The sequence below is a fragment of the Mesocricetus auratus genome, unplaced genomic scaffold (assembly GCF_017639785.1).
Source record: "Mesocricetus auratus isolate SY011 unplaced genomic scaffold, BCM_Maur_2.0 Super-Scaffold_100676, whole genome shotgun sequence".
In the NCBI taxonomy this organism is placed as follows: Eukaryota; Metazoa; Chordata; class Mammalia; order Rodentia; family Cricetidae; genus Mesocricetus; species Mesocricetus auratus.
Genome location: NW_024429266.1, coordinates 34386312 through 34414295, shown reverse-complemented (window position 1 = coordinate 34414295; position 27984 = coordinate 34386312). Strand labels below are relative to the sequence as shown.

Here is a 27984-nt window from a genome sequence, read left to right as displayed (position 1 = left end):
CTTGCATACCTACCTGTCAGTGGGGTCTTCAAATATTTTCTGCAGCCCAGAGGAGAGGCTTCCACTGACATTTGGACTGGAGCTATGCTCAGCAAAGCGTCTCAGTTGCTGTTGTATTGGTGTAGGATTACTCAGAGACTTGGTAATATCAGCAAGAACACGAGGGAGAGGACCCAGTTTTGCCACAGTTGCCTGTAGAAAGGAATTTTCACCCTAATTGGACAATAAGCATTGTGACATCCACAACATATTGTTTTGGGGACAATGATGCCCATTGATGGAAGGATGTAGGTTGGAGGGAGGGTAGGTATTGCATATGGGAGTGGCAAGTTCATAATGCATTGTTATGGAGCAGCAGAACCATGGCGTCGAGATGAATGGAGGAGGCGGAACAAGGTGCAGTAGACATTGAGGAAAGAAAGGAAACAGAAATTAGGATTATGCAAATAAAAATTAAAAACATGCTCAAAACAAACAAACTATTGCCATTCCAACTAAAATATGCATGCAAAGCACACTAAGTCTTTGAGTGACTACCAGACCAAGATGGAGGAAAAGGGAAGAACCAAACACCCTCTAACCAAAAGGAACTTCAGGATCAGGTGACTGACTAGTATGATGAAACTTCAAAAGACAAAGGATTATGTGAGGAAAGCAACACATGCCGACATACAGGGAGGTGCTGAACTCAGGGACCCAGAGAACGGCAGTACATTCAGTTAGTTTACAGTATAATCCACTATCCCAATCTTGGGAATCTTGAATCATTGTCACCTGAGTCTTTTGTTAAAAATCAAAACAAATAAAACAGTAAAATCAGGTGATCTTTCTCTCTTCTCAGATACATCTAGATATACTCCTGTTCTACGACTAAAGACTAAAAATGAGTCAGTGTGTTCACACAGAAAAGTCTGTTAAGAAAGACTCTGATCATGAATAAATTAGGCCTATTTCATAATTGTATGTGTATCTTACTGATGCAGCTATCTAACAAACAACTTTTAAAATAATTGTTTTATCTATCTTAATCATGGAATTCTTATCTTTATGGGTTCTCATGGAATTCCTCAACCACTATGCAGTTTAGGATAACAGTTATGGTTTCCTTTATGTCGTCTTAATCTTCTCAGTGATCAGTAGACTGTGTGTGTGTGTGTGTGTGTGTGTGTGTGTGTGTGTGTGTGTGTGTGTGTTTGACAATCAAGCCCAGGGCCTTATTCATGCCAGGCAGGTAGTCTACCTCTGAATTATATTGTGTGCCTTCCTTGCTGACATTGAAACTTAAGGTCTTAACGTGTCAGGCAGGTGCTCTAACACTTAGCTCCATGTTCCAGCCAACTGACACTCTCCCACTCTGCCAAAGTAGGTATGGATGTTATCTAAAGAATGCCTTTACTTGCTCAACAAGGTTAAACTAAGATTCATATTAGAGAATTTACTTTCCACATCACTTCAACTTTCACATAGCATTTCTTAAAGTGTACAAGTAGTACTTGAGAATAAGGAATGTTTTACGGTTTTATAAACATTAAGTTCCAGTGGACATACTGCCATCTATTTTTTTTAGATAGTAAATTTTACTAAGAAGTTTATTCCTATTACACTCTTTATTAGATATAACATTTTATAGATAAGAGGAAAATTTAAGAAAGCAAATAAATCCTTATCACAGAAAAATAGCATTGATTACTGAATTATTTTCTACTATAGAATCTATTCCTCTTTGTAAAAATCCAGAATGAAGAAAATCATTGGTATGCTTTATACTTAGCTATTAAAATGACATAAAGTTCATTTGTCATTAGAAAAAAATGATTATTTTTATATTCTTAATTCACATTTGTAGATAAAGAAAATATCTGTATTTTTGGATCCTATGTGACTCTTAGTGATGAAAATTATATTCAACCCTGACTTACACAGTGGGAAAAACAGCTTCCCCTGTGGTAAAGTTAAATAAGTATGATGAACAATACTTTATAAACCTGTACTTTTAAAAAAGATCTTGTCTTTAGAAATTACCAGATGAAGTTTCTTATACATGGACAAAGATGCATATGCTAATATATGATAACAGTTTCTAGGTAAGTTTTCATATATATACATGTATGTATGTATGTATGTGTATACATATTGTATGTATGTATGTATACAACCAGCAGAAAGGCTGTTTGTTATCATCATGATGATCTCTAGCATCTGGACACTAAGTTCTGTATCTCACATTTCCCACTACCCTCCCTCCTCCTACTTTACCTTATCAAGCTGAGAAACTACTTCCCACAGTAAGGAATGCAAAACTGATAGCTCTCTGCCCAGATCAATGTAACCATCAAAGCCTGGGGTGTTTGAGATGGTGTCTGGATTAGAGATCTCCAAAAGGAACCGCTTCATTCCACCCCATTCATGTTCTAAAAAATCATTCATGAATGCCATGTATTCCTCTTTGTTACCAAACCTGAGTTAGGTGAGAAAATAAGAAAGAACACAGATCAAGGAAAGATATATTAACATTTTGAGTTGACTTACAAAGAGGTATCATTTCTTTTTATTTTCCGACAATAAGGATTTTGTTTCTTTAAGTTGTAACTGCTAAAATATTCTTTCTTAATGTTACTTTAACTCATATTGAAAAACTCAAAAGTAGAGACAAAGATTCCTCTTTTGGTCTTCAAAGTTCTCATATAATACAGTCCTTAGTTATCTACTAAATGCCCACCAACACAACCATCAACTTTACTAATTTTTTTTCAGTTTCCAAATATAGTCCATAGTAGTCTCTTTCTTATCCATAGTTCATATTGAAAGGCCTCCAATGGATGCCTGAAACTGCAGATATTATGGAACTCTCTATACTTTATCCTACACATGCGCTCTTAGAAAAACAAAAACAAAAACTTAAAAGGACTTTAGTTTCTCTTTAGCACATCCAAACTGCAGGCATAACGACTTCTGCTTGGGGGGGGGCACCATTACTAAGGAATATAAGATGTTTTGAATATAATCATTATACTTCAATAGTTAATCTGAAAACCAAGTGTCTATTAACAGGTAGGTGGTATGCACTGCATGGATACATAGAAAAATGGACCGTGGGACTGTGTTAGACATCACAAGATGTCTCCTACTCACAATGGTTTAGACGTTGCATTTAATATCTTTGGATCAAGTTGATCATGGGTAACTGAAACCATGGACTGCAGTCCTTGCACAAGGGGAGACTATATGGGAGGGAGCTTTTTCTAGGTCTCTGTTCATGCTCTTTATTTCAGAGAAAAATTGCTGTCCATCTGATTTTAGCTATCCTTCTTTAAGTCTGTAAAACCTGCCTCAACATAACTTACAAATAATTTTTTATCAGAAATAACTCAAATATGGACAAATCTTTCTATGCTGGCTTAGCTATAAGGTTCATAAAATTCAAACAATGAACTTCAAAAAAATTCTATTAGAGGTGGTTCAGGACCTGGGTTCTATCTCAGCACCTATATGGTGGCTCACAATTGTATCTAACTCCAGTCCTAGAGAATCCAATGACCTCTTTGGGCCTCTGCAGGCACCACACATGCAAAACACACATACATATAAAATAAATAAAATTTACAAAACATATGAGAAGACAATCAGCTTCACTGACACTTTTTCTTCTATACACTGTTGGTAGAAGCTTGTCTGTCTTGATATTAAATATTCCTCTAATCAATTTTGCAAAGTTTGAATTCTATCTTGGTCCCCCTCCCACCTCCCTCCCTCTCTCCTTCCTTCTTTGAGATAGTCTCACTGGCTGGTCAGCCTAAACTTGTTATGCAGAATAAACTGGCCTTGGATTCACACAGATCCATCTGCTTCTACCTCTTGAGTGTAGGGATTGAAAGTGTGAGCCACTGTTCTGGGCTTCCTAACTTCCTTTTTGTTGGGGAAGTCTTATGCCAATAAAGCACTGTCTGGCCAATAGGGAATCTAGATAGGAGGGACTAGGAGTCCAGAAGGATTCTGGGTAGGAGAAACACAAGAGAGTTCGAGATGTAACCGCCATGGGGTAGGAAACCCGGAACTATTCTCCGGTAAGAGAAATACTTAGATTAACAATTATGGGGTAATTACTTAAGTCAAAGCTAGCCAGTAAGAAATAAGCAAAGGCCAACAGCTTCATAATGAATATAGCCTCCTGTGTGTTTATTTGGGGACTACAATGCGGCAGATCCCAGGCGGCTGGTGGGGGATAAACCAAAGCGGCTAGCAAAGAAAAAGCTTCTCTTAACACTTTTGAAAATAAATTTAAGCCTACAGAAAAGTTGAAAGAATATATAATGAACACCCATATGCTTTCCATCTATATCAACCAACTGTTAACTTTTTTTCTTAATTGCCAGGTTTGCTTCCATTCTCTACAGATACATATAATTTTATATCTAGAACCATTTTAAACTAAATTACAGACATTACCTCTAAATACTTTGGTGTCCATTTTTTTTTCAAAATGAGTATCTCTTATATAAATCAATGCTATTTTCACATTAAAACTTTTAAAACATTCATGAATTATCTCATATATAGTTCTTAATTAAATTCTACTTGTTTTTGTCAAATAATAAAAAATATTTAGAATTATATGTGTATCTATGTGCACGTAAGTGCGGGTGCCCCTTGAGGCCAGAGGTGTTGAATTCCCTTAGAATTAGATTTACAGGCAATTGTAAGCTACCTGATATGAGTGCCAAACTCTGGTTCTGTGCAATAGTCCTAAGTGATCTTAACTGCTGAGCTATCTTTCCAGTTCCCAAATAACTAAAACAATGTTTACATTTGTTTATTTTGTATGTGGGAAGTGGTGCTTGCACACCATGGTGCCCATGTGGAGGTCAGAGGCCAATTTGAGAGAGCTGGTTCTTTCCTTCCATCATGTAGGTTTGGAGTATTAAACTCAAGCTGTCAGGCTTGACAGACTGTCTTTACCTGATGAATAATCCTAATGGACCCCCCAATAATTTTTACACATTATTTTTCTAAATTAAGGTACCAATAAATTTTAAGTATCACATCTGGTCTCTTTTGATTGTATATAGTACCTATCCGTCTTCGTCATTTTTCCTAATAGCACCTGTTGGAACATGGCCAGCCTTTTGCAATAGATGATGTAACCATAGTATTTGCCTGTTTTCACAACACTTCTTTTTTGATGGATGCATGGGATCCAGGGCCTTGTGCCAATGTAAGCATACTTCCAGCCTTTTCCCAATATTCTCACACCTGTATTGTTTTTTCTTTTTTGGTTTTTACGTGACAGGGTTTCTCTGTATTGTTTTGGAGGCTGTTGGTCCAGCCCGGCCTCGAACTCACAGAGATCTGCCTGCCTCTGCCTCTCGAGTGCTGGGATTAAAGGCGTGTGCCACCACCGCCCGGCTGTATTGTTTTTTCATATTCTAAAATAATACCATATGTATCATTTGTCATTTGATCTTTAATTAGTATTTTAATTTATCATCACTTTCATATTATTAGATATCCCTTATAAACATTATTTTCAGCTGTTATATCTGAAAATATCTGTACCAGAGTTATTTAGTATTTGATTCCATTTTAAAACCTTTATTGACAATGCAATAAAAATCTAGGAGTGGGAAAGCAGCTCCCCAGCCTCATCTAAAAGCTCATGCATTTATTTTTAAAGCCAGGTGTTTATTTTTAAAGAGTTAGGGTAGTTTCACCTACTTGGCAAAGTTGGCCAGGTTCTGAATGACCTTGGCTATAAGAGTTAGAGTTCGAGATGTTCGGTCATCAGGATACTCCTGCATCAAGCTGAAAAGACTGGGCGACATAATGGCTGGGCAAAGAAAACGGAGAAACAGTGAGGCACTAATGAGCCGCTCACTGATGTCTTGCTTGCCTCGGTTCAGGCACTGCTGCTTCCATGATGCAAACACTTCCTTCAGTTCACGAGGGAAGACACTACAGAGGGGGAAAACATACAAACAAACAAATCCAAAACCTCTAAATATAGATGTGTTATAACCTGTGAAAGTGACCCCACTCTGACCTAGTATGCCTCAGTTCTAGAGCTGAGTTAGGAGGAGGACCCATTGGGTACTCAGGGATGGGGTCAGACTGATTAATGGCAGGCAGGAGATGGAAAAGTCACAGAAGGTCTTGTGGAGAATAGAAACTGAAAGTTACAAAGTTTTGGATTAGTACAAATTTAGTTTAGCTAAGTGGGAAAACAGCATGAGGCTCCCACTAAACTATCTGGTTTAACACAGCTCCCCATAACATCCCTAAAGGCTGTTCATGAAAAATCTTCCCAAATTCACCATTTGTTTGTGGTAGAGAAAGATCGAAATTTATGAATACATCTGTTCCATACTAGCAAATATATTAAAAGCAAATTAAACAAAATAAAACAAAATACCACCACCGGACACCTCCAACTTCTACTTGTCTAACAGCTGAAAAGGATTATTTTTTGAGAGGGAGTTCAGAAGTCCTGCTTACAATGAAGTTAGATTTTAGACAGGACTAAGGGAGGGGAAGCTTGCAATTTCCTTCAAGTCTTTTCCTTGTGGTGACATTCACATAGAAATAGTAGGTTCCTTGGCAAGGACACACGCTCACCAGTAGGAGTTGATGATCTTGCAGAAAGCCAACTCACAGCACATTTTCAGGTTGCTCTGGTGGTCTATCAGTTCACTAGATGAACACTTGCTGGGGTCCACTTCACAGTTCTCGTCTGATTCATACAAGGCTTTGATGAACTCCCCTAGTCAAAGAGAAAAGGTGACAAGTACCATAACTAATCTATGCTTTCCTAAATAGAATAAGAAATAATTTAGCACTCTTTAGTTTTCTTTCCTCAGGAGGAACCATGAAGTGTCACTGCTTTGTAACCAAATAGTCATCTCCTCCCATGCCCTATATTCATACACTTTATCCTGCAGGCAGAATAGAACCAATCACCAGCATCATCATTATTTATAAAAATAGCAATGATTTTATTTAAAAATATAGGATCTTTTTTGTTTTGTTTTTTCGAGAAAGGGTTTCTCTGCATTGTTTTGGAGTCTGTCCTGGAACTCGCTCTGTAGACCAGGTTGGCCTTGAACTTACAGAGATCTGCCTGTCTCTGCTTCCCAAGTGGCGGGATTAAAGGTGTGTGCCACCAACACCTGGCAAAAATATAGTATCTTTATTGGAAACCCAAAGTATACTTAATTACCATTAACTTGTACAGAGTTTCCCCTACTAGTGTGAGTAATCTCATTAGTCCAGGAAACAACAACCCAAGCTTGATTGAATAGATAACCCAACTAAGATTTTAGGAGTAATGTTGGTGTTACACATAGATGCAAACAAGGCTCTTCAGGTCTACCACTTGCATGGGGGACTTATGTTTCACAGATGGTATTTCTTCCATGTCACAAGACACCAATGAGAAATATTTAAACGGTAACATAATTTGACAACTATTTTTTCTTACCATCTGAATTTTTTTTTTTTTGCCAAAAGTAGTATTGGGCCAGCAAGACAGTTTAGTGGGCAAAGGCTCTTATAATGCCTGATGACTTGGAGTGGATCCCTAGCACCCACATGGGGGGAGGAGAGAACCAACTACAAGCTATGTTTGTCTCTGTCTCACATACACACATAAATAAATAAGACATCAGGAATAAAAACGGTAGACGTGGGGATTGAATCTAGGGGATCACGAATGGTTACAAATGTGTGCTACCACTGACCTGTATCTTCAACTACTGACCCTCCCTGCCCCCAACATCTGATCAAATTGTTACTTTGAAAGACTAAGTTTAACCGAACTCAGAAGTAGAAGCTCTCAGCAAGGACAGCCTACATCTCTTGGCAATCTGTTCCTGCAGCTTTTCTTGGGCTTCTTTCATTATCTTGGCCAAAAGTTTAGCATATCTGCAGCCTCCTCCTCATTTTTCTTAGTGTGTTGTTTCTTTAGACATCTTTAGATTCGTGGTGTAACAGGATGCTGAATCCTGAGGGCTTCTAGTCCTGGGCTCATCACCCTCTTTGTTTAAGAGCTTTCTTGACAACACACTGGTGGACATTATCTCTAGAGAGATTGAAAATTTGGCAGATTCTGCTAGTTGTTTTGGACTCCAATCGTGGAGGCACAGTGTCTGTCAGTCCAGAAATATCCTTCTCTCCTTTTGTTTTTTGTTTTGTCTTTAAACAATAACCAAGTTGAGAAAATTCAGGTTGGTATCCACAATGCATCTAAAAACAGACTTGCTCTTCCTCTCTCCAGTTATCCTTGGTTTATCACAAGAATGCCCTTTGTGATGTGGGTCAAGACACTCTGCTTAATGGAAAAACCTTGTTCATTGTTCCCACCACTGATTCAGACCAAATAACCCTTCTACTCTTCACCCAGAGCATCAGCAGGGATATCTGCATCCATGAGCTTCTCACAGAAAAGTATGAAGCTTGCATTCATCATCTACTCAACGAGTTTCAGACATGGACTGCATTTGGGAGGCAAAGACAGGCGGATCTCTGTTGAGTCTAAGGCCATTCTGATTTATAGAGTGAGTTCCAGGATAGCCAGGACTCTTATACTGAGAAATGCTGTCTCAAAAAAGCAAATAAAAAAATTCTCTGCAAAAACACAGAATTTCTTTTTTGGTTATAAACAGACAACCCTATCTCATTTCCTTATATTAAACTCCTTGAGAACAAAAACCTCTATGTCATTCAGCATACCTTATTACTGCCTACTCTTGATGGTTGCATGTGACTGGTAAGTACCAGAAATACAACTAGAATAAATTAAAATGTGGGAAACATATAAAATATATGCTGAATTCAGAGCATTGAAAATGAACACCTAATTAATAATTCCCATATCAATCAGTTGTTGATATTTGAATACACTGGGTTAAATAAAATTTGCCATTAATTTTAATGGTTTCTCTTACTCTTTTTATGCTCTACTTAAAAAGCTGAAGCTACTCAATGAACAGAATATGGGCTTATACAGTACAGTGCTGTATCACACTCTGTGTTTAGTGCCAGGGGTATGAGATATAAGAAATTGCTAGTCACGGTGGCTCATGTCTATAATCCTAGAACTGGGAGGCGGAGGCAGGAAGACTGCTAAGAAAACAAGGTCAGTTTAGGCTACCACAGACAGACAGTCCATCTCTAAACCACTATTTTCTTCAAGGAATTCACACCCACGTTGTCATCTTATCACTTTATTATGCTATGTGATTAACATATACCTTACTCTAGCAGCTGATGACCTAACTTCACAGTCAGATCTGGATCTTAGTGAGTGGCTTAGTCATCAACAACTAATGAGTGGGCAAAAATTAGTTACTAGTTAGAGACCTTAAAACACAAGTGTAAAACTGTAGGAACTATCAAGCATTTCCTCATTTCTGATGAGAGTTTTGTACGCATGATCATAAATGGTAGGTTAGCCCTTTTAAGACTGAGGTAATACAGTCATATGAATACCCAATACTTTAAGAGAAATAGGACACCTAAGTTCTAGTAGTGAAATCCATCAATATTATTATATATCTTGGGATCAGAAATGCAGGGGATTGGGGTGGCTATATACGCTGACGGTTTTACTATTTTCACACAAGTTATAAAGAACTCTATTGGTAAGTACTGCAGAGACAGTTTACAGCTGAAATCTAAGTCAGTCAAATCAGATGGACTAAATACATGCAGAGTTTGAGTTTAACTTCTTTGTCCTAGGAAGTAACAGAGTTAAAACTGAATGGGAAAGAAGATAGATATCTTCCTCTTACATACCCAGTGCGTCATGGAGGTACTGTTGTCCCACCAACTTGAGGTATTCCTCAATGGATTTCGTGGCAATGGTGTTTTCTCGGAAGATCAAGACATCATGCTCTCCACAACGATCCACCTCAGACATCACCAAGTCAGTCAGAAAATCCTGGCAGAATAATATCCAGTTAGAAAGAAAGAAACTGAGTAAGGACTATAGATTAGAAGAGACGACTAAAATAGCAGATATCCTGGGAATGCTGCTATAAATTAAGTCACCAAATTACTTGGAAAAGGAAAAGGCAGTCAGGATAAAAATGTTATGAACTGCCAGCTCTACATTTAGTTTTTAATTCCTTCAGAGATTTTCTAATGCACTTATGAAAAAAGGCCATAATTCTGAATGGATCTTCACCAAGCATTCTTCTCTCTGCTCTAGTCCTTGCATGTTTCTCTAGTTTCTTAATGTCCTTAGTCCTCACAGCCCATTCCATATACAGTGTGCTCTATTCACCACAAAAATCTTTTGCAAATACTGTTCTCAGGTCTCCTCTACTTCTACCCTTACCTCTACTCCCATTATCATAGAACTAATTTCTGGAAACCTTTAGATCTTCATTCACATACTGCTTCCTCCATGAAGCCCTCCCGGATCAAGATTACCCTAGCGCCTCACTTGACAGTTCCTCTTGCTCCACACCTCCAAAGTACTATTTATCTTCTTACCCTCGGCACTTCTCACCAGATTTACTTTTGTAATCACTTAATATGGTTTCTCCAGAAAACTGAAAGGCCCTAAAGATAGTGTTTATTTTTGTTCAACATATCCAGTGAAGACACACTTTCAGTACCTGATAGATTTTAATTCCACGAAGACTTATGCATTTCTTGATTATCTCCTTCTGTTCTACTGGGATATAGTTAGCAGTTAATCTTAAAATACATCATTTAATACTCCAGGAAAACTTGAACTAGGCATGATGTTACACACCTATATCATACCTTTAATCCTGGGATTTGGGACGCTGAGGCAGGCAGATCACAAGTTTGAGGCTAGAATAGGCAATATGGTGAGACCATGTTTCAGGAAAAAAACAAAAACAGTAACAACAGAATCTGAACACATTGTGGGGTTATCATAGCAACTGCGACCATGGCATCTACATGAAAATAAACTAGAAACGAGTATTTGCTAGTTCCTTATCTTACTTTAGTTTAAAAAACTCCATACCTTATAGAATTGCTAATAAGCGCTCTCTCTGTCTCTGTGTCTGTCTGTCTGTCTGTCTGTCTGTCTCACTTGTTTTTCGAGACAGGGTTTCTCTATGTAGCTTTGGAGCCTGTCATGGCACTCATTCTGTAGACCAGGCTGACCTTGAACTCAAGAGATCCTCCTGCCTCTGCCTCCCGAGTGCTGGGGTTAAAAGTGTGTGCAGCTTTCTTAACCTTAATTTCCCTTTTCTTTTCTGGAATCTTTCTAGGCTGGATTTTCAGTCTCAACCAGTATCCACAGCTTCATTTCCTTGCACATGGTACAGAAGGACTTTCAGGTAACACACCCTTTTTGACTTACCTTGGCTCTGCCAGTACTTTGAAGAATGTGTACTAAGGCACAAGCCAACTCCTCTTTATTCCTCACACTAATTACCGGCTCAAGAACAGAGCACAGCATGGTGTAGTTGCTGGTGATGAATTCTGCAAATTCTTTGTATTGCTCCATAGGCAGAATGGTGATGGTTTGGAAACGTGACTTAATCCGAATAGAAGGTCCTCCTGTCTTTCCTTTGTTGGGTGTGGGTGTACTCACTGGGTACCACTTTTCTACAAACTGGCGACCAGTCACACTGGCAGTGGGGATGTTGACTAGCCCTACATAATTATTCTTGTCCTTTTTTTTCTTCTTTTCCACATCCTTATAAATATGAACTGTGATGCTATGAAGATGTGGAAGGCTATAGAATTCAAAATGTTCACCCCAGAAAATATTGTCTGCTTTGGTCTTGCTGGTTGTACGAGCAAAGAGGGTATCATCAAGGCACAGTTCGCAGAAATATTTTTTTTTAGGGGCAAGGTCCTTGGCTTCAATGATCCATAAACGGAGAACATTTTCAGCTCGTCGACAATTGTCCTATAAAGAGACAGCAAATGTGAATTTGAGATCTGACATTCCACAAAGAGAATGTTTTCTTCTTAAAGCAATGCTGATTACTAATGTTCCTGTACTAAGAGTAGTCAACAGAGTAAAAATAATTGCTATTTCATTGTTTTGAACCATAGAACTCAGAAGAAGAATCTTGTACTGGTTCAATGGGCAGATGCACCTGCTGCCAAGCCCAATGAGATGAATTTGATCCCAGGACACATACTGTGGTAGGAAAAGAACTCCTGCAAATTGTCCTCTGACTTCCCACACACGCACTGTGCTGAAACACTCACGTATGAATCTTACAAAGCCGGGCAGTGGTGGTGTAAGCCTTTAGCCCAGCAATCAGAAGGCAGAAGAATGTGAATCTATGAGTTCAAGGCCAGCCTGGTCTACAGAGTGAGTTCCAGGACAGCTAGGGCTACACAGAGAAACCCTGACTTGCAACAAAACAAAATCTTACAGAACCACAGATTCTGTTTTATTTGGGTTAAAAAATATCATCAGGTAACAGTGAGCACTCTACAGCCATCTATATGAGGCTGGACTACTTTCTAAAAATAAAAAAAGGTAAGTTGCTAATACTGTTGCTTTCTAGCATCATATACTTTTTATCATGTATTAACTTCTAGTCACTTAGCTTTTTTGAGTCTCTATTTCCACTGGTAAAATGACAATAATATTGTCCCCAGTAAGATAACTTTCAGTGTAAAATGTCTTAACATATATACAGGTTTTTCAAACTGTCAACTCTAAGCCATATGTGATAACAATTGCCTATAATCCCAGCCCTTTCCATGCTGGGACAAAAGGGTTGTTAAGTTTAAGGCCAGCCTTTGTTACAAAGTGAGCTCTCTCAACAACAACAAATTATTAAGATTTATAAAATTAAGATAGTATTACATTTGTCTTCTATCAACTTGATGTTTACAAAGTGACACATTTTTAAAAAAACTTTTATTGAATTTGTTCTGACAATTTCAAACCTGTGTAACATGTGTCTGATGACTGTAACCCCACCTTCCCACCCTCCTTACTCCCCCTTCCTACAAGTTCCTTGGTTACACATCATATCCCCCTCCCACCTTTCAGACACCCACTGAGTTTAATCAAGAACATCTGTCTGTGTGACTGGGTGTAGAACCATCCACTAGAGCTCGCTAGGCTGCTCTGGTGGGTACATACCTGAAAACTGTAACTGCTCCTCCCCCTAAATGTACAAGTAGCCAACAGTTGAGCAGGGAGGAGTAGGACCCCTTGAACATTTCCAATCCATGACTGACTGTTGACAGACCCGGTTTTGTGTGGGTCTGCTGCCACAGCAGCTACGAGGAGATCACTGGCTGTACTTAGCTCTTCCCCTGTCTTCCTGGATTACATTCTTTCTGTTGCTCCCTCTTATGAGAGGATCCATAAGCCTTAGAGTGGGTGGTGTACATGTCTTATTTGTGACACATATTTTGACATTCAAAGCCACCATTACCTTATTTGGCTGAACTGTCCTTCGAAGGTTTTCCATCCACTTATCTCTCTCTGAGGCAGAGTTACAGCTAAAGCATTTACTTCCACTTAAGTAGGTGACCTTCAACACAAAGATTAGAGATGTGGCTGTAAGACTGTGTGTGGTGTCTAATTTCTAAAGTTTAAGAATTAGGGACATGTTAGGAAACCCCCATCTTACTACGTGAAGGTGTAAGTTTTGTCCTATCTTTACTTAAATTTTAATCTCTAGGTAGCATCCATATTTATGTCTAGCTATTAGAAAAACACTCATTTACAATTTGGCCTATGGTTCAGAGGACAAAAAATTAAAACAAAATTAAGGCTATATCTAAAATTACCTATAAATGAGTATACTCACTTGAGCTAATAAAAAATAACTAAAAAGGGAGATGTTTGTAAAATCGTTTGATTTCATAAAACTGCTTCATTACAATGTTACAGGAGGCTAGTAAATGAAGCTGAAAGGCATCAGAACAGTTGAATCACTCTTTGGAATCCATCTCTACTCCAGGAGACAACCAGCCTGTTGATTTTTGGTCATTTATAACAAATGATATAGTGCACTGTGTCTATAGTAGAAGCTACTGAACTGAGTTTTGCAAATAAGGAAAAATACAAGTGACTTTCAGTAAGTAGTAGCAGTGATAAATGGATATGAATGGCCTGCCCCAAGCTGCAGTCTACTCACTCACACTCTCAGGTCATAATACAATGAATCAGATCAGATAGCATACCGTGTCCGAAATGCAGCTCCTAGCTTTAGGTGGTTAGTGAGGGTGTGAGATGTGGCTGAAATGGACAGTTATTGAGCTAGGAGCACAAAGGAGATTACAAAACCAAACAAGGTATGGCTCTAGGTCAAGAACTGCACGTGTTATAGTTATAAAACTGTAATTTTGGTGGGTTTGCTCCAAATTCTTTAAAATTACGGATTAAGTAACAGTATATGCCTTTTAATCAATATTAAAAAATAAGTTATTGTTAATCTTATAACCTACACTGAGAATGTACTAACTGCTCAAGTTTTTAAAGCAGACAAAGGCATAAGGTAATCATTAATAACTTCTATTACAAATATAATTCTATTAACAGATTTTTCAACTCTTTCCTTATGAGTAGAAAAATTTCAGGAACTGAAAACCAGTTATGATAATCAAATCAGAAACACAAAGCGAAACAGTCAAATTATTATCAACTATTCTCTCTTCTTTCTGCAATTCTTTTTCCTTTTTACCTCAAAGCAGAAGTCTTGCCCAAGGATGCTACTATGGAGTGGTTTCACTGACACTGGCTCCCCTCTACCAAGATCGAGACATTCCACTGCACTGCATGGACTCAGCAGGGACTCATGTGAACGAGACTCTTTCAGTTTAGGCAGACCACGAGACCTACAAGTAGAAGATACTTAAAGCAGTGTTACACGTAGGTCTAAGGAAAGGAGACTAACAACAACATACAAAGGTGTAAGGGGAAAAATTAAAGGGAGGAACAAGTAAATACCCTACAATAACAACAGTACTACCAGTCACATTTATGGGTATATATACATAAACCATGAACACACTTGTGAACACACCTTTTCAACAAGCATAAAAACAGAATACTTTTACAAGTCTCAAAGGACCTCTAAGTTTCTGTGCAGATGTTATTTGTATTCTCATTTCTATATTGAAAAATGGAGAAATACATACTATTCAGAGCTCTTTAACACTTTTTATGCAAAAGTGTTGTCAAAAGGCATTCTTATTTTATTTGAAAGTTCACATCATTTATCTTCGTGTATCACTGACAATGGCCGAATCCTCAGTGGTTTCTTTGTGCTCTGGTGGGTTCCCACCCCCACGCCAGCACACACAGTGAGCAAGATAAAGCAAGCACGAGAAGGGAGAGAGACAGCAAGAAAGACAAACTTTTCAGCACGAGAGTGTCTTTCAACAGCCCGAGCTCCATTGCAATATGGAATTCTCTTCTGGCAAACTTTGACTTCTAGACATGCTTTACAGTATAAATATGAATAAAGAATAGAATACCTTGAGGAAACTTCCCACCATAGTTTAAAAGAAAGAAAGGAAGGAAGGAAGGAAGGAAGGAGGGAGGGAAGGAAGGAAGAAAGAAAAAAGAAAGAAAGAAAGAAAAGAAGAAAGGAAGAAAAAAGAAAGAAAGAAAGAAAGAAAGAAAGAAAGGAAGAAAGGAAGAAAGGAAGAAAGAAAGAAAGAAGAAAGGAAGAAAGGAAGAAAGTCAAACTCCCCAGAGAGCAGTTGACACTGTTAGGCAGGCATCTTGGCTGATTCTATTTCCCTGCTCTTTTCAATAGAATGGTGGGTATCCTAGCTCTTGTCACTACAGGAGCTAGTACTTCCCTGCCTTCCTATTATAAAAATTAATGGAGTCAAACATTATGAAAAACAAAGTTTCTAAATTCAAAAATGTATGGTCACACAATTTTAGTCAATAATTATCACACTTATTGACTGAAACACCCCTATGCTTCAACTAGAGGCCTTAATAGTAAGTCCTCAAAGAAATGTCTGTGTAAAGACATTTATTTTGGTAAAATAGTAAATAAGCAGCTGTATTCATTAACTCGGAACAAGGATAATACTGAAAGGAGCTGTCATATTTATTACCAGAAGAGTATTTAGCTAAATTATTAAGCAATAGGCTACTGGAATCCAACACTAAATTCACTATATTCTGTCTCCACCCCACTTAGTCAAACTCCATAAATAAGGAACATCTTAAGAAATAAGGATAATTTAGCCTGTTGTTTTAACAAAAACAAAACAATATCCACCATCTAAAGTTTAGGCAGAGAAAAAAACTGTTCTGGTAGCACTTTGTTTTTAAAGTAAAAAAAGGAAACATAGTAGTTCACATTAATAATGCAAAGTATATACTAAAGGGACAAAGGCCACCAAATATAGTGTATTTAAAAATACAACAAAGCAACAGTTTGCCATTTTCCTTTGCTCTGACAAGAAAACATGTTTGAAGTTATATGGCACAAATACATCACAATCATAAGTAACTAAATGCTATTTTTTTAAAACCTTAGTCAGCTTATCACAACGGCCTTTCACAGTATTCTGAATCAGAAGCCAGAACAGAGAAACAGGACACCATCATCTGTGTTAAACAAACGAAAATAACAATTCTAGCTATTTTTTCCAGGAGGAAAAAGCCTCACTGGCTCTGAGATAATTAAGAGATAAGTAAAATAGAAGGTGTTATGACAAGGATTCTTTTATTTTTTTATAATCTCCAAACATTTAAGTATAAGTTAATTTTATTTAAGACAAAATAAACGTCTACCTACATGAAGCAAGTGTACAGCCATCTGGTAGTGCAACCCCAAACCATAGCGGTGCCACATCCCGGTGTAGCAAGTGACTTCCTGGACTACATCTCAGAAAACAACTTTCTATTTGGAAGACAGGAACCAATTGAGGATGATTTCCTTGCTGCCTTCAGTTACTGATGCCATCTTTGCAGAAATGCCTCTCAGGTGTTATTCAAGCCTCCAATAGAAGCAGGATAGAAACACAAACAACCAAGCAAGTCCTCTCTATCCAAGCCTTGCAGTGCAGGTGACATCCCTCTGTTCCTCCAGGCTGCATCTAGCCCCTCAGGTAATACAAATAAGGTTCCAGGGCTCTAGGCTGGGCCTGTTGCCATGGTGCACCACCTTTAAGGAGATTAGAGCTGGAAGGCAGCAGGCAGAAGCTGCAGCTGGCAGGACTCAGGGAGCATGCTATGCAAACATGGCAAAGGTGGCTGATTTAAAACAGAAGGGAGGGAGCAGTGAGGGCCCATTCCCGTCACTAGGTTCCCAATCAAAGGCTGATATTAATGCATCTCTGGGGACAGAATGATCGCTTATTAAAACTACTAGAGGAGACTTTAGCTTGTTTCATGCAGCTGCCAGCTCCCCCCAACTAGATGGTATCCCCTTTATCTCTTCTTGCAAGTACAACTTCCCACTCATTGTTTCCTTTGCAGTCTCTCTCTCTCTCTCTCTCTCTCTCTCTCTCTCTCTCTCTCTCTCTCTCTCTCATGATTTATCTGGTTTAAAGTTATTTTCTAACTTAAGAGAAAGTTAAATGATTTTTTTCAATAATCTTCAGTATAGTCCAACTACCAATAGCTGCTGGAAAAGCTCATTCTAGTCATCTAATTATTTGGATAACTTAAAATGCTATTTACTGAAATTTCAATAATTAATATAGTTCAGAATCTCCTATAGTTCAAAATGTGGGTACACACACATGAATCGATAGCCAAAGTCTAGTATGCCCAACATTACTACTGAATAAATAAGCCAGCTCTTCCTGTGAGAAGACAGTGTCTCTGAGAAGTAATTCCCACGGAAGCATGATTACAGTAAACAGGAGATCAGACAGCCTGGGGATGGCTCAGGGCAAGAGTGGGGGAAGGAGGCATTATCTATCCAAACATTTCAATATGGCATTAGAAACCCGGGTCACCTCTGATCATGTTACCTTCTCCGCACCTTCACATGAACTGATTTCCACAGTTCTTCTAATGAGTTTTAGCATCTGGTGCCACCATTTACTCCTCTAACAGAACAGAATGGGTATTTATTGGTAGAATAATGAGTTTAAAGCTACTTTTCCGAGGTGAGCCTGACAAGGTCCTTCATTAAGATAATGTTCATTCCTTGCCTACTGTCCCTGCCTTTCTCCTGACTGCTCTTCTTTGCTCTGTACCATTTTACTGTAAACACCTCATAGGAATAATGCAGGGTTCCAATGTGACTGTGACAGACTGTGCAGAACTGCAGTAATAGCACAATGGTGGTATGCAGTCTCCCCCCATCAGGATGTGACTGCCCCTGACCTTAGCCCTAGTTACAGGAAAGACCATCAACACCTCCCCCCACAGGGAGATAATCAGAAATGGACAAACAACTCCGGATATCCTTCTGCAGAGACTACAATGTTGCAATATCCCTAGACCCTCCCTAGCCAGGGCTTGAGCCAATCCCAAGTCTGTAACTATGGAGTTTTGGAATCCCTTAGCAGCACCCCCTCTTGTCTAACCACAATATAAGCCTCCACTCCATGCTGCTTGAAGTCTCTCCTGGTCTGCTACTGCCTCAGATGGACGGAAAGGCCCAAATTAACTCACAATAAAGACTCTCTGCTTTTGCATTTAATCCGGTCTCTTGGTGGTCTTTTGAGGGTCCAGACTTTCAGCACAACAATTGTACCTTAATTTAACTGGGAAATTGCTTCTTAGAGGCCGATTTTATATTAATTAAGGAACACCATACTCTACATCTCTATTTTAAGGTTAGCAGTCTTGATTTCTTTGTCAATGTATGGACTGTGAAGGAAACCGTTAGCATGGGTTAAAAAACCTAATTGCTGATGAAGATGACTTGCTGCTTCTGACTGATTTAGGATATTCTGTTACCACCGGAAATGCCTGTTATATTGTTTCAACCTTCATCACTACTTAAAACAAGTCTTAAAAGAAAAAAGTGAATGGCTGGGGATGGAGGAGCCATCACACACAAACCAGTGGATGGCAAAAGGAAAAGAGTAAAAGAACTCTGATTAGTGCGATTTGAAATAAACACAGCTGGATTTTCTCAGCTCACCCATCTGATTTTTTCAAAAAGTCACGTTTCTCCCCACAGCTCCAATAATGCTTGGGTTGGCTAGCTCAATGTGCCACATGTTTACAGATTCAGTTCCAAATTTAGGAACTGGGAAACTTTTAATTAAAAATGCTTATCGCCACACAAAATCCTGGACTCAGTGCAGGTGAGTTTCTGCTTGGTTGGCAGTTATGATTCTGAATTGTGTCACTGAGTTCTTGAAGAGCCCTGAGCTGGTAACTGGGCACTGCAGGACACTTGTGATTAACCAGCATGCATTTTAAGATACTCATTCTGAAATGTCCCAAGTAGTAATTAACAAACCTGGGTATCTCACTATTCTCAACACATTTTAAACTGAGATCTCACAACAAGAAAATAATTTCTTCCCCGTTCTCTGGATTTTACTGTTTTATAATCGGATATTTTTTGAACATTTCCAAGTGATTCTATCTGTTGAAAACCATGCAACTCTTCTGTATTGTAATTTTAGCTTTCCCTCTCAGGCTTTACATGGGTCACTCACTAGTATTCTATTGTGTATTCAAAACCCACTTGTCTGAGAATCTTGATAGTTCCAGCTGCAATGGCTTACTTGCTGTAGATGACATCACTTCCTATTGCTTATGGTATTGATTTTTATGTTAGCCACACAGATAACTACTTATGGAAGCACAGTGCATAAGGCAGATTTTCCTTCTCCCTGTTCCCAGACTCCAGACAGGATGGTCTAATGAGCCCAGATGCAAGTGATAAAGCAGGTTATCTATAGACTGAGTCATCACTTGTGTCCTGTTGTGGTTTTCTGTGATGTTGCCTTTCAGGGTTGAGGGTGGACCTCTATTGCTGAAGATACAACACACCTAGGGCACATGACTTAGATGACTCAAGCTAGATCTGCACTGAAGGCCTCTTTCTTGTTGTCTAGCTTTTATGGTTGCAGAAAACACTACGCAAGCTGCCAAGGGAGTGAAGCAATTAAAGTCGTAGCCAGCTGCCACACCTATGAACCACAATTATCAGCATGCAAAAAGTACAGCAAGCAGAAATATATGAATATATAGAATATGGTGCAGTTCCTTTGATAAGTCTTTTATAGATAGCCATGAATAGTCAGGTAGTCTAGGAGATGTGGGAAGAATACACAAGTTAGGGAGCATATGATTTCTGACTTGGACATTGCTGTATGAGCATGCACTAAAATTAAGCTGGACTCAGGACAATATATAGGAACAGGGAATATCATTTGAGAAGAGATAATAAAATCAAGAGCAGAACAATAACACAAAACACTATGGGAAATACTATAAATGAAAGATTTCATGGGTTTGACAAGAGATAATGCTGGGAGTTAGGGAAGGAGTGGGTCATGTTGCATTTTGCACATTATGCCAATGATTACAATAATTATGCAATGCAGTAGAATATTACAATTGAAATTTCATTTGTGATACTGAGATAAAGAGAGGTGCTATGCCAAAATGAAGTACTTGACAAAACGTAGCATTTATAAAAGAAGTATTTTGGGACTAGTTCCACTACTTTGCACCCCTCAGTTAGATCAATACTATAGAGAGTGGCCAAAGACTGGAAACATCAAAAGACTTTAAAAGAGTGAATTTTGAGAACACTGAGATGCATCCCCTGTTCTCTACAATGGGTATGGGTAGGGGAAATTGGGAGAGGTTTGATTCTTTCTGGACAGTTAGTTAATGAGAAATGACTAAGTGTTGGCAGTGGAAAAGGAATGTAATGTTTCAGAGTAGCCTGCACTCCTAATTTTAAATAGTTGCACGTGCAAAGACTGTAGGAATGTCCTTTATAGTAGCGAAGAGAACTGAACAACAAAAATTCCTCCTTAGAATGGACTGGGGAGGTGGCTCAGTGTGTAAAGTGTTTCCTGTGTAAGCTTGGAGAACTGTTTAACCCAGCTACTATTTAAACGAACTGGGCACAGTGGTGTATGGCTAGGGTCTCAGTGACAGGAGGCAGAAACAGGAAGCAATTCAGTTAGTCAACTGGTGAGCTCCAGGATCAGGAAGAGACCATCTCTCAAAACACATGGTAGACAATGATAGAGGAAGACCCCTGATATTGACATTTGGCTCTGTGCCCTTCTCCACGAAAACTCCTTGAATGAAATTACAGGTTAGGGCATCCTCAGAGATGAAGAAATTCCTGAAGGATTCCTCAAAGAAGCAAGACACAAACATCTGCCAGGGTCAGAGACCATAATGTATAACTAAGATGGTACTAGAATGTCTTACCTCCTTTGTACTCTTGTGTTTGTTCACCCAACACCCAAAAGTTAGGGTTGGCAACAAATACTTGAAAATCTGGCAATGTAGTAGGTCCAGTATTTTTCACCATCCCCTAGTTTTAAGTGCCTTTGAATAAAAGGCAAAAGAATCAATCTTTTCATGGTCCCATATTCTCTCATATGGCACACCTTCAATGTCAAAATGCAACCAAAATGGATTCTAGAAAACGATTCTGCTGGTTTTTAACTGATTAGATGATTTTGAAACAATGTCTTTGTGACTTTTTTTTTGTCTAAAGTGTTCCCGATGTCCTGTCTTTTGACTTCGCATTTCTACCACAAATACCTGCCTTAGAGCATCTTAGAGCATCATTATATTTTATAGTAACTGGTATCCCAAACTTGGTTTTTGCCAAGCAAGTGATCTTAAATTCCATGTCGCATAGTGCTGGATTTCCCAATCCACAGCACTGCACTGAGTGTTATTTTTGAGAACAGTTTGCAGGTTCTTTGTTGCTTATAGACTAGAGTCTAAGTTCCTTAGCTTGACATTTAAGACCTTCAGAAAAACTGAGCTGAAAAATATTTCTTCCCATAACTTTAAAGACATGTTCTCCCAGACTTCTGATTTTTAGTAATTTTACCAAAAATTCCAATGTCATCTCATTTTACTACCATGTTGTCCATCCCATTTCTTTGCATACAACCTGTTTTGTTTTTTCCTAGAAGTTTTTTTTAAGGGTAGAAAACAAGCAAGCAAAAACAAAAACAAACCTTGTGATGTTATAAACTGATAGGTTTCTTTCTGTTCAGGGATCTCTACCATTAACTGTCCTGGAAACTGGGTGATCTCTCCAGTCCTCACATTTATTTTTTGATTGGGGACATTTTATTGTATTATTCCTTTGACAATTTCCTCCCTAAAGTTTTTGTTCCTTTTTTTCTATAATCTTGTGCACTGATTCTTTCTTTCTTTATATATTTATATATTTGTGTGCAGGGGGTGTGAAAGTCAGAATACAACTTGCCGAGAACTTCTTTGGTAGTTATAAAACACTTGGTTGTATGTAAAGAGCTCAGTGGAAACTCTGTTGCTGGAATGAACTCACAAACTAATGAGCTCCATTGCAGAATCTTCCTGGCCAGCTGTGTCTCTTTTCTTTTCCTTAAGCATCTTTATTGAGAGATAATTCATACACAATAAAATCTAAACATTTAAAGCATATAGAGTTTTCAATATATACAGAATTGTGCAATCAGCATCACAATCTAAGCTTAAGCTATTTTCATCCCTCAAAACAGAAGCCTGATACCCCTTTGAAATTATTCCTCTTTCATTGGCTTTTCTATGTCACATCTTCAGTCTTTGGCAGCTACTAATCTCTATGGATTTTCTTATTCTTGCCACTTCCATATTCTACAAATGGAACCACAATATTTTGAAGGCTAGTGTTCAAGATAACAGTTTCACATACACTGGGGATTATTGTGATTAGTATTTTTCTTCCCAGAGGTGGGGATGAAGTGTATGCTAGGCAGTGTTGTATCCCTTGGAATGTGCCCACAGTCCATGACAAACTTCTTTCAATTACCATGCTTTCAAGGTTAAACATATCATATACACTGTAGCATGTTTCAGTATTCCATTCTATTTTGTGAATGACTAACATTATGTTGGTATATTATGTTTGTATATCCATCCGTTGATGCTCATTTGAGTCATGCTCACTTTGGTAATCCTGATTACTATGAATAATATTGCTGAGATCATTTATGTCCATGTATTTGTATGGGTATGTTTTTATTTGGCATGTATTCACCAGTTGAGACTTTAACAGAGACACACAAACATCACTACTATGAATCTTTTCAGGGTGCTTTAGTTTCTCCAATCTATGTGATAAGACTATCTTGAATGCTAGAAGGGAGGATCTGAACTCTTCCAGAATTCTGGTAGGATGTGTGCTAAATCAACTCTCAATGACAATTGCTAGCTAGTTGACTATTTCTCAGTATCCATCCTTCTCTCTGAATTTAAGAACAGATTCTTGCATTATTGGGGGCATAGTACACCCAAATATAAAAATTTCCAGTCTCCCTTGCAATAAAAAGCAAGGAATGAATAAACAGGAGTCACTGGATGGTTTCATGGAAATTACTTTAAAGAGAGATAACTCAGTTGGCAGTAGGCCATAAAGGTCCCTCTTTTCAAATGTCTGAAACATAGATGTCATACCCACAGTACAGCAATCATCTTGTGCTCATGAGGAGCTCCTTGAAGATCTTAAGGATGGCACAACTTTTATATAAGGGGAAAATATACCTTGTTCAAGTGTTTAATATTTTAAATGTTAGTAGATCATTTATATCTCAAGTGATAAAACTTCAAAAATCCCTTCTGCACAGCAACTATATCTGATCATTTAATCTTAAATAATTTATGATTCATAATTTTTCTAGTTTCATGAGCGTTAATAGGTAAGCTTCTAGTGTAATTTTTAAGACAAAAAGCAGACTTTTATGCATAACCTTAAATATTGAATGTTTATTTCCTCTGGGAAGTATAAGAAAGCAGGCTGAGCAAGCAATGGAAAGCAGGCTAGTAAGTAGCAGTCCTCCATGGCTTCTGCTTCAGTTATTGCTTCCAGGTTCCTACCTTGAGTTCTTACCCTGGCTTCTGTCAGAGATGGACTATAAAGTAAAAGCTGAAATAAACGCTTTACTCTTTTTCATAGCAACAGAGTGCTGGCCAAGCTAGAACATGTACCCAATATGGGTGTGCCCAATTCCATAAAGCAAATACTAGATATAAATCCACACATTAACTGAAACATAATAATAGTGGGTGATTTCAATACCCCACTCTCACCAACTGACAGGACATCCTGACAAAAAAATAAAACGGAAACATTTAGCTAAATAACACAAGTCAAATGGGACTAACAGACATCCATAGAACTCCATCCCAACATTAAAGAATCAATACTTTTCTCAGAAGTCCACAGAACTTTCTCCAAAATGGACAATACAACAAGACACAAATCAAATAGTATCAAATACAGAAATATTAAAATGACTTTGTATTCTATGTCATCATAATGGAATTTACACTAGGTATCAATAAGAATTTCAAAGCATACAAATTCATAAGGATCATATAATAAACTTTTGAATTATCAGCAGGTAATTAAAGAAATCAAGAAGAAAAAATAACCCCAGGATTGAATAAAAATTAAAACACAACATACCAGAACCTATAGGATTCAATAAAAGCAGACCTAAGAGGAGTACCTACACTGTAAACAATCAGAGCTCTCAAATAAATAACAGTGTACCTTAGGGCTTTGGAAAAGCAAAAGACTCATTTCTTTTAGTAGACAGAAAGAAGTAAGATGCATGCAGAAAGCAATGAGATGAACACACACGTACACACAGAGAGAGAGCGAGAGAGAGCACAAAGTAAATATGCTAAACACATTTAGTAAATTGAAGTATCCAAAATTAACATGCAAAACCCAGCAGCTGTCTTATATACTAATAATGTACTGAAAAAGAAATCAGAGAAACAATCTCATTCACAATTGCTTCAAACCAAACAATACCATAAACTTTGAATAAATGTAACCAAAGAAATGCAAGGTATCTAAACCTACCACAAGACCCAGCAACTCCACTCTTAGGCATATATCCAAAAGATGCCCATTCATACAACAAAGATGTCTGTTCCACTATGTTCATAGCAGCTTTATTTGTAATAGCCAGAACTTGGAAGCAACCTAGATGTCCCTCAACCGAAGAGTGGATAGAGAAAATGTGGTACATTTACACAATGGAGTACTATTCAGCAGAAAAAAACAATGGAATCATGAGATTCGCAGGCAAATGGATGACACTAGAAGAAACCATCCTGAGTGAGGTAACCAAGTCACAAAAAGAGAAACATGGCATGTACTCTCTCATATATGGATTTTAGACATAGATCTGGGGAGTGCCAGCCTACAATCCTATGGCCAGAGGGTCTGGGAAACAGAAACTTCATTTAGTGGCTGATCGAAGAAGAGGCAGACTCCCTCGGTTAAGTACTGAGCTGAACTCAAGAAAGCCAGTAACAGAGAGGGAGGACTGATGATCAAAGGGATTAAGACTGGGCTGGTTTAACCCCCAGAAACAGCTGACCAGACAAAGGTTAACTCTTGAATCCCAGGCATCAGCCTGGGAATCCAGCATGGGACTGATCAAGACCCCCTGAATCTGGGTGTCAGTGAGGAGGCCTAGGTAATCTATTGAGCCTTGGACAGCAGATCAGTACCCATCCCAAGTATACACAAGGACTTTGGACTCCCATAGAACAATGTGAGGTGCACTCTCACCCTGAACTCTTGGGGAAGGGTCTAGGCCCTGCCCTATATGAAATGACAGACTATGGAACCCCCATGGAGGGCCTCACCCTCCCTGGGGGAATGAGGGGATAACGGGGGGGGGGTTGGGGGGAGGGCACGGGAGGAGGGGAGGGAAAGGGAGAGGGACCTGGAACTGACTTGTGAAGCAACCTTGTTTCTTATCTAAATTTAAACTGGAAAATAAAATAAAAAATAAATAAATAAAAAATAAAAAAACACACAAACCCCAAAAAAAAAAAAAAAAGAAATGCAAGGTATCTACAATGAAAAAAATTTAACACTGGAAAAAGTAAAGAAGATACTAGAAGATGGAAAGACCTCCACACTCATCGACTGGCTGAATCAACATGTGAAAATGGCCACATGGTAAATTCTAAGTCCAACTATTTTTTTCTTCTCCTTTCCACTCTCTCCCTCTTAAAAAAAAACAAAAACAAAACAAAACAAAGATTGACTGTGAGTATTCTAGCTGCATGTATGGTTTATGCCAGAAGAGGGCACTCAGGTCCCACTAAAGATGGTTGTGAGCCACTATGTGATTGCTGAAAATTAACTCAGGACCTCTGGAAGAGCAGCTGGTGCTCTTAACCACTGAGGTGTCTCTTTGGCCCTCCTTTCCTTTCTCTAAAATTTTTTTCTTTTATTTTTGAGATTATAATATAATCACATTATTTCTCTTTTCCCTTCAAACCCTCTTAACCCTCCTATATACTCCTCCTTGCTCTTTCAAGACCTCCTTTTCATTCATTGTACACACACATACACACACACACACACACACACACACACACACACACACGCACGCACGCACGCACGCACCCTGCTTGGTTTATATAATGTAACTAATGTAATGTATGTATGTATGTATGTATGTATGTATGTAAGTTTTCAGGGCTGACCATCTGGTATAGGATGACTAATTGATGTGCTCTTCACTGAATAATACTGTTTCTCCTGGTCTCAGCATTCCTTAGCTGTCTGCAATTCTTTGTGTAGGGCTGAGGCCTTGTGGTGTCTCCCCCCTACAATCCCCCCCAATGTCTATTGTTGTTGCCTTTGTTCAGCCTATGTTTGGGCACTCATGTGAATGACATGTTATGGATGTAGTGTTTGATCTTAATAAAAGACACATAGTTCCACAGAAAACTCCCTGATCCTTTGGTTCTTACCATCTTGATAACTCTAAGAGTACAGTAGTAGCATATATATATATGTATATATATATACATATGTATATGTATATATATCTTAGCAGTAAACAATAGGTCTTTAATTGGACTTAAGACCCACTCAGCAAGAAGGAAACTGGTACTGGCAACCAGGCAACTACCCAGAGCTAGTGAAATCATGGATTTTGGAGAAGAACTGATAACAACCACTTTACTAAACCATAATAATCCCTAATTATGTTCTAAGTATTTGTCCTTATAATTAACAGGTAACTGTAGTCCTTGCCCCTCATCAAGAAAACTCTTTGCACCAGGCGGTGGTGGCGCACGCCTTTAATCCCAGCACTCGGGAGGCAGAGGCAGGCGGATCTCTGTGAGTTTGAGGCCGGACTGGACCAACAGCCTCCAAAACAATACAGAGAAACCCTGTCTCGTAAAACCAAAAAAAAAAAAAGAAAGAAAGAAAAAGAAAAAAAGAAAGAAAGAAAGAAAGAAAAAGAAAAAAAAGAAAAAAGAAAACTCTTTGCAACAGAGAGAGAGATCATTACAGAAAACTACTACCAATCAAATACAGAGTAGAATCCAGTCCTTATGGGTACATATAGACAGACTCTTAAATTTCACTGTTTTCTATGTGCTCCACAGATAAGAATATTTGATAAAACTCAATACGGAAACAATTCTAAAATAAAACTGAAAATACTATGCCTAGCAAATCTATCAAGGTGACAAAAAACAGTGTAACTAGAAAAAAATTAACCCTAAATTCTCAAGCAAAATAACAGCATCAAAAATGAAAGACAAACAAGTTCAATCTAGCTCTAGTAGATTGATGCTTAACTCTGGACAGTTTCTCAGTCTCTCTTCCTCCAGTTCCTCAACTACAAAGTGAGGGTAACAGCAGCCCCTAGGGTTGTAGTACACAAAGCAGTCCATGGAAAAGCTGGTGCACAGTGAGCACTCAGCAAACACTGGTGATGGCAATGAGTCGCTGACACAGCAGCTCCATTGCCAAAACTATGAACGTCGTGAGACATTAAGATGTGCTTGAGCATATATACTCGATGATTTCAAAAGGATATTATCTTTAGTGAGTTACACATGCAAATTTACTAATTTAGCAG

General features: G+C 38.4%; 1 protein-coding gene across 10 annotated transcripts in view; it reads right to left on the bottom strand.

Moving 5' to 3' along the window:
• Nucleotides 1-27984, bottom strand: part of Rasal2 (RAS protein activator like 2) — a 254408-nt gene that overhangs the window by 23433 nt on the left and 202991 nt on the right. For 8 of the 10 annotated variants that reach the window (XM_013114316.3, XM_005071319.4, XM_040738704.1 and 5 more), the window contains 8 exons: nucleotides 14643-14796; nucleotides 13389-13487; nucleotides 11336-11890; nucleotides 9787-9931; nucleotides 6610-6754; nucleotides 5713-5949; nucleotides 2257-2458; nucleotides 14-213 (listed from right to left, as the gene is read on the bottom strand). In XM_013114316.3, the coding sequence (XP_012969770.1) occupies nucleotides 14-213; nucleotides 2257-2458; nucleotides 5713-5949; nucleotides 6610-6754; nucleotides 9787-9931; nucleotides 11336-11890; nucleotides 13389-13487; nucleotides 14643-14796 (1737 nt within the window). The remainder of the gene's footprint in view (nucleotides 1-13; nucleotides 214-2256; nucleotides 2459-5712; nucleotides 5950-6609; nucleotides 6755-9786; nucleotides 9932-11335; nucleotides 11891-13388; nucleotides 13488-14642; nucleotides 14797-27984) is intronic. The other 2 variants (XM_005071320.4, XM_040738705.1) reach the window with 1 other exon arrangement.